This window comes from Macaca mulatta, chromosome 18, assembly GCF_049350105.2.
Source record: "Macaca mulatta isolate MMU2019108-1 chromosome 18, T2T-MMU8v2.0, whole genome shotgun sequence".
NCBI classification, from domain to species: domain Eukaryota; kingdom Metazoa; phylum Chordata; class Mammalia; order Primates; family Cercopithecidae; genus Macaca; species Macaca mulatta.
In genome coordinates, this window is record NC_133423.1 from 66249112 (window position 1) to 66261289 (window position 12178).

A 12178-nucleotide genomic window follows, 5' to 3' on the forward strand; every position below is an offset into this window, starting at 1 on the left:
TGGCACCATCATGAAATGCATGCTGTTTGCTGCGAAATGGGGTGGTAGTTGGAAGCAAAGTTTGACCAACAGAGGCTTCTCTTTTTTAAGAGAATGTCAGAGTACTTTTTAAATTGATGTATTATTACATAATAATGGATTGGATATCCCAAGTGGCTTATGGCTTCTCAACTGGACCCTAAGACCAATTATTTCCACACGCAGCTTAACCCTGTGCTCAGGAAACCTCCTCTATAAGGTTAGTATCACATTGCTACACACATATAAACCAACACTATATATAGCCTAGGAGTCAGAAAATTATAGCCTGCAAGTCAGTTCCCTGCTTTTGTAAACAAAGCATTATTTGTACATCACAATGCCCATTTATTTATGTAAATCTATTTCTGGTCTATTTCTAGTTTATGCTACTATGGGAAAGTTTAGTAGTTGCAACAGAGATTGCAATGCCTACATGGCTAAAATATTTACCATCTGGCCGTATAAGAAGTTTTCTGATCCCTGCTACAGATCAGCAATTTATACTCTTAAAAATTATTGAGAACTCCAAAGTGCTTTTGTTTGTGTTATACTTTTTGGTATTTATTGTATTATTCTTGAGAGATATCGCGTGCCTTGGGCTCCCAGACAAGCCTCTGTTTTTCAGGGTTGTCTATGCAGCTGGTAATCCTGAGACAAAGATGTCTTTCCTCAGATAAAGGGCAGGCTAGCTTACTGCTTGCTATAAAACCAGGAGACTCTCCATGCTTGATGTTCCTTAGCTGTGAAGCAAACCAACTTTGTGCACAGCATTCAACCAGGCCATATTACATCAACTCCGTGGGTCTTGGGGATAAAGGGAATCTATGCAAATATGCTGATGCTCATGCTGTTTGATGTGCCATGAGTAATAAGGTCTTTTGTTTCTGACCCAGAGGGTCTTCTGTCTTCTGCCAGTATCCATGAAACAGCAGCAGGCGAATTTTATCAGTGTGTAAGTGGTGTAAAATCAGATCCCAGACGCAGTAATTAGAAACTGAAACTAAGAAAAATTTTTAAAAAATTAATTCATTTAAAAATAAGCCCATTACACGTTATATTAGTCTGCTTGGTATATCACAACAAAATACCACAGACCAGGTGGCTTAAACCACAGAAATTTACTTTCTCAAAGTTCTAGAGGCTAGAAGTCCAAGGTCAAGGTGCTAGCAATTTTGGTTTGTGGTGGGGGCTCTCTTCCTAGCTTGCAGATGGCTGCTCCCTCATTGTGTCCTCACAAGGCCTTTCTTCTTGTGTACACACCCGCATGTTCGTGCAAAAGACAGAGCTCTCTGTTGTCTCTGTCTCTTCTTATACGGACATCAATTCCATGGGATTAGGGTCCCATCCTTACGACCTCATTTAACTTTAATTATCTCCCTGAAGGCCCAATTTTTTGGGGTTAGGGGTTCAATGTATGCATTTTGGGGGGCCCAATTCCATCTACAACACATGTTAATATAAACATGTTTTTGGAAAAAATCATATTTCCTAAAACAAAACTATTTTTTTGAGAAGAGTGGTACAAATATACTTACCGTCTACAATATATTTGTCTTGTAAATATATTCACTCTCTGGCTTCACGAAAGCTGAATTCTTTTATCTGTTTTGCATTCAACATATTACAATATGTTATTATGGCTGAAGTATAACCTTACACAAATATATAGTTAGAAAAGGGAGGAATATTTTAATGCCCTTCTCAGAAAAGTGTGGATATTCCACTCAACAGGTGGTAGTTAATTGCAAATTAAAATCTGCAACCACATAAATAAACTTTTTTACTGTTATATTAAAGTCTCTTGGTTTTTTATTATTTTACAATAAATTAGTATTTTAAAATTTCTCAGTTTTAATTTCTAATAGTCAATAGGGACTGGTAAAACCTACATAATGTTTGCTTTGAATAGGTATTTTATCTTGCAAGATTTTGTAATATCATGCTTGCTCATTTGGAAAACTAGTTTACTGAATTATGCAGATCTTCTAAATGTTGACCCATGTGATTTCTAAAACATTAAATAATCATGCTTATTAATTTTTCACAAAGAAACTCTCAGACTCATTGTGGCAAATACATGTTTTCCAAAATTATAATTTTTGCTTGAAAACTTGAATTTTATCATTGGCAACAACTGTTAGTTGTTTCCTTAAAGTAACAGGCTCAGTTTGCTCATCCTTGAGAATATGTCCTGCCAAATCTCCAAGTCCTAATAACCATGGTTATTTATTGTTTTGTCAAGTAAAAATAAAGTTCCATAAAAAATGGGCTGTTTTAGCTTGCAAGTCAAACAATCACAAAACTGCTTTTCCTCGAGACATTCACTGTACCTGCAGCAAACATGTTTATGACTACTTCCATTTCATCACACAGAATGTTAAAAGATATATACCTGAGTCAAGATTTGATAAAACTAACAATCCTTACAGTTTCATCAAATAGAATTCATGTGAAAGTCAAATTTATTGAGTTTTTAACTGCAAATGTATGGTGGTAAAGAAAAAAGTGAGAGCTAACACAGCTGGGTACCGAGATACCAGCAATTTTATCCATGATGACTTTTATGTCATCAGTGTATGTGTCCATGCAGTGAACATGGAAAATATTGTCTCAGTATAATTAGGAAAACAGTTTTTACCTAATGGGTCAGGGGTTTGCAGATCACATTTTGAAATCTGCCACTTTTTACTTTATATCATATTTGGCCAAAGACTTTAAGCATATAAAGCCAAGCAACTCATACACAATAAGGATTCCACACAGACCTGTTTGAAAGTTCATAACGTTGCAGTTTTTCTTTTCTTTTCTTTTCTTCTTTTTTTTTTTTTTTTTTGAGACAGAGTCTCACTCTGTTGCCCAGGCTGGAATGCAAAGGCACGAATTTGACTTACTGCAATCTCCACCTCCCGGGTTCAAGCAATTCTCCTGTCTCAGCCTCCCAAGTAGCTGGGATTACATGCATGCACCACCAGGCCCGGCTAATTTTTTGTATTTTTTTTTTTTTAGTAGAGATGGTGTTTCACCATGTTGGCCAGGCTGGTCTCGAACTCCTGACCTCAGGTGATCCACCCGCCTCGGCCTCCCAAAGTGCTGGGATTACAGGTGTGAGCCACCACGCCTGGCCATAGTTCTTCAGATTTAAACAATGGGTACCAAATCAGGCAGGTCAAATGAATCATCTGGGTAGATTCTAATTCCATCTAAAAACCGTATGTTTTGCTTATCTTTCTCTAATCTCTAAAATGTAGAGAATTTTTTTTTTTTTTATCACCGCTATCCCCAGTGTCCAGAAGAGTGCCTAGTACATAGTAAGAGCTTAATACTGTTGTTGAATGAAGGAATCCTATAGCTCTGTCAATCTTGGGGGGAAAAAACTTCCCTTGACCCTATATTCTCCTCTAGCTACTGTTCGTTTGTCTGCTCCCCTTTATAGCCAAACTTCTTAAAAGCACTATTTTTACTTCCTATTTCCTTTTCTTCAATTTTTTATTTTGGAAAAATTTAAATTTACGAAAAGTGTAAAGTACAACAAACAACTAACACCACACTCTTTGCTTGGATTCATGAACTACTAACATTTTGAGGTATCTGCTTTACTTCTCTCAATTCAGATACAGGCATGAGTTCATGTGTGCACACGTGCACATGCACACACACACACTTCAATGCTGAAGTTGCAGATGTCATTATATTTCATCCTTAAATATTTCAGCATCTATCTCATTAAAACAAGGTTGTTCTCGGTCAGGCACGGTGGCTCACCCTTGTAATCCCAGCACTTTGGGAGGCCAAGGTGGGTGGATTGCTTGAGGTCGGGAGTTCCAGACCAGCCTGGCCAACAGCGTGAAACCCCGTCTCTCCTAAAAATTAATTTGGCATGGTGGCAGGCACCTGTAATCCCAGCTACTTGGGAGGCTGAGGCAGGAGAATCGCTTGAACCTGGGAGGTGGAAGCTGCAGTGAGCTGAGATGGTACCACTGCACTCCAGCCTGGGTGACAGAGATTCCATCTCAAAAAAAAAAAAAAAAAAAACAAACCAAAAAAAACCCCAACAACTCCCCCCGCCACAAAACCCTACAAAGTTGTTCTCTTATATAATTACATTATAATCATCACACCCCCAAAATTTAAAACAGACACAACATTATCTAATATACAGTCCATATTTAAGTCTCTGGTTGTCCTCAAAATGTCCTTTGCATCTGTTTTTCCCACATCCAGTATACAGTCAAAAATCATGGATTGCATTAATTCTTTAGTGTCCTTTAAACTAGAAAAGTTTCCATGCCTTTATTTTGTTTTTCATTAACATTAACATTTTTGAAATATCTTGTAGAATGCCGTACAACTGAGATTCAGCTGACTGTTCCCTCAATCAGGTTTAGGTTAAATCCAATGGCAATACTACTACTAAGGTCATGTTATTTCTTTTCCATTGCATCAGAGCAGGAGGCATACAATGCCAGTTTATCCTATTATAGGAGATGCTAAGTTTGATGGTGATGGTGGTGTCTGCCACAACTTTGTGATTAACAAGTAATATGTGGCACCACGTGAATATCCTTTTCCCAGCCATCTTTCACTTGATGGTTTTAGAACTCCTTAATGATTCTTGATCTTCCCTCTCCGCTTTTCTTTTATTATTTATTTATTTTTAATTTTGTAGAGACGAGCTCTCACTATATTGCCCAGGCTGGTCTTGAGCTCCTGGCCTCAAGTGATCCTCCCACCTTGGCCTCCCAAAGTGCTGGAATTACAGGTATGAGCCTTTTTCTTCTAAATCCACTCCATCATGCTTTCATCACCATCACTCCATCCAAGCTGTTCTTGTCAAGGTCACCAATGACCTGCACATCGCTAAATTCATTCATTTCACAGTCCTCTTTTTACTTGATGAAATTGAGTAAATTGATAACTCTTTCTTCAAATACTGTTTTTGCTTGGGATCCAGAACACTGGTCTCTGAGTTCTTCTCCTTTGTAGACGATGCTTGGTCCTTCCCAACCTTTCCCTGGCCCAATGCCTCTAAACTAAATCAGTTCTTGCCTGGATTACTGAACATAGCCTGTAACTTATCTCCCTGCTTCTACCCTAAGTTCCCTACCATCTATTCTCAATATAGCAGCTAGAGAGACACATTAAAAGTATAAATCAGATTGTGTTATTCCAATATGTAAAAACTTCAAATGGCTTTCTACATCAGTTTTTTTTTTTTAATATTGTAAGACCTATCCAAGGCTTTCTAGTCCTATAAGATCTAGCCCCCTACCCCTGAATACTTCATTTCTTACCACTGTATTTGTTGTTGACTTGCTGTAGCATAGTCATGTTGGTGCTCAAAAAGTTTGAGATTTTGAAGCATTTCAGATTTCTAATTTTTGGATTATAGATGCTTAGCCTGTATGCTCTAGCATAGAAATCTAGCTATAATAGCCTAGTTACTATTTTTTATAAATATGGAACATGCTACTGCCTTGGGATTTTGCCCTTTTGTTTCTGTGTTTGGAACACCAAAGCAAATAACTGGCTGGCTTGCTCCTTCACTTTCTTTAGGTCTCCGTTCAAATGTCTCCTTTGCAAAGGGACCTTCTCTGACCACCTTGTATATACCAGTCACTCTCAATCCTCCTAACCTTGTTGTCTTAGTTTACTCACAGCATATATATATACACCACCTTTTATATTGTCAGATTTTTATATTGTCTGTCCTCCTCCCTTTTTCATAGGGGCAGGAATTTTCATCTGTTGAGTTCACCTCTATATTCCCATAACCCAGAACAGTATTTAATATGTAACAAAAATTCAGTGTTTATAGACTGAATACTTGTTAAATGATGGGCTGTTTATATATTTTATACTTTTGATGATGAATAATCTTTGGGAATCCTGCACTATAATATCACTATGTACAGAGTTATCAATTCACATGCTTATTACTCTGGTATTCAGTTCCTTATTTCCGGACCTTTAGGATTTTATTTTTGTCTTTAGCTATGCATTAAAAATGTTAGTAATCATTTAGTATTGCAGATGTTTACAGTAGGAGAGTTTTTTGTTAATTTAATTTAATGTAATTGGTCAAGCACCAGAACCTGTTACTCTATTTTAAAAATTTCTTTTAAGCCAAGCACAGAAAGACAAATACTTTATGATCTCACTTATATGTAGAACCTAAAAAAACTGAACTCATAGAAGCAGAGAACAGAATGGTGGTTAACAGGGGAGGGTGGAGGAGGGAAAGGGGATGGGAAGTTGTTAGTTCAAGGGTACAAAGTTTCAGTTAAGAGAAAGAAATTCTGGAGATCTACTGCATAGCAGGGTGATTATGGTTAGTAATAATGTACTGTATATTGAAAATTGCTTAAAGAGACTAGATTTTAAATATTCTCATCACAAAAATAAGTACGTGAGATGATGGGTATACTAATTAGCTTGATTTAAATCATGCCACAATGTATACACATATCGAAGCATCACACTTACAACCATAAATATATACAATTTTTATCTGTCAAAAATTTTAAAATATCTTCTTCAATATAAAAATGTATAAACAAAAAAAATCTAAAAATGAGTGTTTCCTTACTGTACCCCTGTTTTTTTTATCTGGATACTGGAGGAGCTTCATGGCAACCTGTCAACAGGGCTGACTGAGTTTGTTGGACTTTTCTGCCATGGAAAGGGCAGCAGCTTGCCCTCAATGAAAGAGAAACTTACTCAGGATATAAGTTTCCCCTACTTGTGCCAAGTGCTTCTGTCAGCTCTCCCACCTGTGGACTTAACTGAATACTTCCTTTCATTTTTTTAGAAACAGTCTATGTTGTCCAGGCTGCAGTGCAGTGGCTATTTGCAGGCATGATCATAGTGCACTACAGCCTGGAACTCCTGGGCTCAAGTCATTCTCCTGCCTCAGCTTCTCAAGTAGCTAGGACTACTGCCATGCACCACTTTAGCTGACCTGAATAGCTTTCTTCACCATCACAGTATCCTAGAAAATATAGCCTCTGAGCAAGGAACTGATTGTGAGGAAGTAGGGGAATTGTCTTATGTTCATGAGATTCATTGGTTTTACTATGTTCTCTCATCACCTTGAATTAGCCAGCCTGACAGAATTCTAGAATAGGCTATGAAGACTCAGTTACAGCAGCAGCTGTGTGACATCTTACAGGGCAAGGGTTCTGTTCTATAAGATCCTGTATGTACCCTGAGCCATAAACTAGTAATTCATTTTTCACATGCCCACAAATCTAGGAACTAAGGAATAGATGTGTCTCATGAATACTCTTTTTTTTTTGAGACGGACTCTCGCTCTGTCGCCCAGGCCGGAGTGCAGTGGCGTGATCTCGACTCACTGCAAGCTCTGCCTCCCGGGTTCACGCCACTCTCCTGCCTCAGCCTCCGGAGTAGCTGGGACTATAGGCGCCGGCCACCAAGCCCAGCTAATTTTTTGTATTTTTAGTAGAGACGGGGTTTCACCATGTTAGCCAGGATGGTCTCCATCTCCTGACCTCGTGATCCGCTCGCCTCGGCCTCCCAAAGTGCTGGGATTAGAGGCGTGGGCCACCGCACCCGGCCCTCATGAATACCCTTAATGGCCCACTTGTAAGTCTTTGTCTTTTGTCCCCACTTGGTTCTGCTAGTTTCAAGGTTCTAGTTCCCAAGGAAAAGAAAGGGAGATAAGTGGGGAGGATGTTTCTATCAGGGGACATAATAAGTTCACTGAACTATGAGCTAAGATTGCCACTTAGCCGATTTGGACTCCTCATGTTATTGAACCAACAGGCAAATAAGGGGTTACTGTAACGACAGTATAATTTGTTTTCATTATCAATGGGAATAAAGTTACCATTATACAATAAGACCAGGGAGGAGGTATCTAAAATTCAAAGGATTTTCTGGAGGCTTCTCTTAGCATTCCCCTGTAAAGTGAAAAAAGTTAATGGAAGGCACTATTACCCATTAGGGCAGGATCATTAAAGGCCTAGTCTTCATAAATAAAATTTGTGTTACATGCCAGATAGAGAACCTCAAAAAACCCAAGTGCTGGTATTGGCTATTTCTATTCTCATTTCTGCGACAGGTCATGTGGCCAGTGTTTACATTTATAACTTCCTATTTCTCCTACCCATTCTATCTTTTCCGCTACCTGTACCTCATAAGCCTACAAAATAGCATTGCAAACTATGGTCAGTACCATAGCTGTGTTCTCAACAGTCTATTGCAACATTTTACCAGGTTACTTGGTATAGTATGTCAGAGTAAAAAACAAACAGACATAAAAAATAAAACACAGGCACAAACAAAAAAAGAAAAACTTGATCTCATAGTTAAAATGTTACAGTTCCCAGAAGTGGAATCAAGTCAGAAGATTGTATTCCACCTTCCAAGAATGGATATTAGAATTTATATAACACGCACAGAAAATAATTTGACGTAAAAAATTTGGCCTGAAAATGCTAAGTCAGAAGTAGCATGATGTAATGCAAACAACATAGAATGAAATAAATAGAACACTCTGAGTTCTAATTCAATATTGCTATTAACTAGGAATGTGAACTTTTTTGTTTTGAGACAGGGTCTCGCTCTGTCACTCAGGTTGGAGTGCAGTGGTATGATCCTAGCTCACTGGAGCTTCAAACTCCTGGGCTGAAGTGATCCTTCCACGTTAGCCTCCAAAGTAGTTGGGACCACAAGTGTGCACCACCAATGCCTGGCTAATTTTTAAAATTGTTTTCGTAGAAGTGGGGTCTTATTACATTGTCCAGGGTGGTCTCAAACTCCTGCATTCAAGTAATCCTTTTGCCTTGGCTGCCCAAAGTGCTGGGATTACAGAAGTGAGCTACCACACCAGGCTGGGAAGGTAAACTTAACAATAGCAACAAAAATCACTTAACCCCTAAATCTCAGTTGCCAAATACATAAAATAAAAAAGGTTTTCAAATGTTTTTTGTTAAAGATGATTTTTTTAAAAGCTGCATAATATTTCCTTCAACCAAAATCCCATAAGAAAGTGCACTTCATAAAATGTAGACAGTGGGGTATCCACATGTATGCAAGCGAGGGCACAGTGCTCATATCCTCCTGTCCCACCATGAGAACTGAAGACACCGGAGCAGAGCAGAGTTTCAGACCAAGATGATCAACAAAATTCTCAACAACTAAAAAATTCCATAATTTTCCTAACTGACTGAGATAAAATAAAATTCTTCTATGTACGTCCCCAAGAAGCAATCAAATTAAAACAGAAAAATTATGTAAACCTGGAAAATGTTGTGTTATGTTACAGAAATAAAGGGTAATGATGTAATGATAAATGCAAACAGAAGATGGCAGGCTTCAAAATATTTAAAGATTGAGTGTAGTAACTTGGTTTGTTTAGGGCACAGATTTAGGAGACAAGAAATCTAGTATAGGTAAGAGATCTCTAGTTGACAGGAAAAAAATGTCTGATACTTACATCATGTAAATCTATACCTTCTGATTACTAATTAGATTACTCAGGCAGATTAAAAGGATACGTTCCACTGACATAAGTATTCTGATATTTGTTGTAAGAATAATTCACTGCTTTACTACCTGGTTAACAGTTTATAAAATAGTATCTTATTAATATGGTCAGCACAAATCAAATTCTTTCTTTAACACAAGCATAAAGACCATGGCAATATTTCTCCACTAATTTATTTGGCTCTTAATAAGAGTAAAATCAACTTTGTAGAAAACTATTTAAAATATGGGTATTTAACTTTTAATAAAGTCAAAATCACTTATATTGGATTCTGTAGTATAGTCTTATTCTTATATATAGGAATGTACAAAAATTCGCTCCTAGAAGCTAGGTTTCTCTGGGCTCTAGCAGTGTTTTTTGCCGGGGGCAGGGGGCGGTTTGTTTGGTTGGTGTTTTTCAGACAGGGTCCTGCTCTGCCGCCTGGGCTGGAGTGCAGAGACACAATAATAGCTCACTGTAACCTCAAAATTCTGGACTCCAGCAATCCCCCTGTCTCAGCCTCCTAAGTATCTGGAACCATGGGTGTGTACTACCATGCCTGGCTGAGCCCTATACTTTTGTATTGGATTTGAGTGTACCATTAAACAAAGTCATTACTGTAGTTGGGTGTCAAAACAAGAATAACAACTTATCCAGAAAACAAACTATATGCTAGGAATTATACAGAGATCATTGCTACCTACTAGCACATGAGTATAGATTCATAGTTTAGGGTGCTCTGACTCTCCTAGAATGGAGAAGATGCATTAAATATTTCAGTAGGAATTTAAATGTCCATCTAATTCTTTGTTAAAAGTAGAAAGATTATTTCTGCTTGAAGCAAGCATCTACATGGTACAATATTAATTTGTAATAATAATAAATAGGAACTGGATATTTCTCTTACTTGACCACTTATAAACACTTACTTTGGTCACATCTTTTCAAAAGACCTTGCGCTTACAAAATTAAGGTGTTTCTTTATCCAACCAAAATCATTGTAGTTTCTGATGAGCTGAATAGTTACATTTATAAAGTTTGTACCAACATCAATATTTAATGCAAAATAATTTTGTCATGTCTCTCAAAGCAATAAAGCATTTACATTGAATATTTACTAAACTTCTAAAAAAAGTATTAATAAATTCATGACTCACCTTCCAAGCATGATAAGTACCAGAAGGATCTGTCTGATATAATCTTGGGATACCATCATCATCAAAACCTACAATTAAGGCAGAAATACCAAAAGGTCTTCGTCCATTGCTTTGGGTATATTTCTAGAAAAATAAAATGTATTTTTAGAATAAAATTTAGTAAATTTTATTACTTACAAAATAAAAATTCTAATAATAAAGCATTGCTGCCCAAATGATCCACTTCCCTAATTCTTATTTTACATATACTAATGATCTTTTTCCTGACCCTTTCTGGAGCAATCTCAATTCATGATAAAATTTTAAAAAATTATGCTACACAGTCTATACAATAAAATCATAGGCTTATTTACATACAGTCTTTTTTTTTTTTTTTTTTGAGATGGAGTCTTGCTCTGTCCCCCAGGCTGGAGTGCAGTGGCGTGATCTCGGCTCACTGCAACCTCCGCTCCCAGGTTCATGCCATTCTCCTGCCTCAGCCTCCTGAGTAGCTGGGACTACAGGCTCCCACCACCACACCAGGCTAATTTTTTTTTTTTTTTTTGTATTTTTAGTAGAGATGGGGTTTCACCATGTTAGCCAGGATGGTCTCGATCTCCTGACCTCGTGATCTGCCCACCTTGGCCTCCCAAAGTGCTGGGATTACAGACATGAGCCACCAGGCCCGGCCTATATATATTCTTAAAATCGCTTTCTTGTTGCTTTGTATATATTTGGTAACATCACTAGACTGTAATCTCTAATATAGCAGAGACCTGTGCCATACATTTTGGTTCTTAGTAAAGTTGATTTCAATAAGCTGTGCTTTGGAAACGTCCTCGGCTTACCTTGAGGGACATTATAAATGTTACTATTATAATCAAGTATTCTTACTTGACACTACTTTTATCAAGGACATTCTGTTCACTATATCCTAGGTTATCTCTAATTAAAAACCCAAGTAAAACATTTCTTTCATTCCCAAGACAAGAAAACCTTTGTTTATCCTGAAGAAGAGCATGCTGTTTCCTCACAGACAATGGGTCACTGGAAACCAATTGTATGTCTTTTTACTTTAGTGGCAGGGAACTTCCTGGAATTTGTGCTCTAAGGAGTAGAATTCACACTGAGACTTGTGCGCCAAAAGTCATGCAAAGAAGTATTCCTGACAGAAAGCTAAGGACTAATTTTTTTTTTTTTTTGAGAGACAGGGTTTCACCATGTTGGCCAGGCTGGTCTCGAACTCCTAACCTCAGGGGATCCGCCTGCCTTGGCCTCCCAAAGTGCTAGGATTACAGGTATGAGCCACCGCGCCCGGTCTAAGGATTAAATTTTTAGGCAACTTTATATAACTATAAATAATTCTGTGGCTGTATATAACTGTATGTAACTGTGGCTTGAAATAGCTTAACATCAGCCTTCTTCATGGTCTTGTCTATATATCATATCCATTTTCTTATTTTCCAATTTTATTATATGTATTTTAAAATATATATATTTATTTTTAGGTTGGATGCAGTGGCTTATGCCTGCA

The 12178-nt window shown here is 37.6% G+C and overlaps 1 protein-coding gene across 1 annotated transcript in view; it reads right to left on the minus strand.

Moving 5' to 3' along the window:
- PSMA8 (proteasome 20S subunit alpha 8) overlaps positions 1 to 12178 on the minus strand; it is a 56681-nt gene that overhangs the window by 20905 nt on the left and 23598 nt on the right. Inside the window, exon 4 of the mRNA XM_015121708.3 lies at positions 10666 to 10788. Within this exon, the coding sequence (XP_014977194.2) occupies positions 10666 to 10788 (123 nt within the window). The remainder of the gene's footprint in view (positions 1 to 10665; positions 10789 to 12178) is intronic.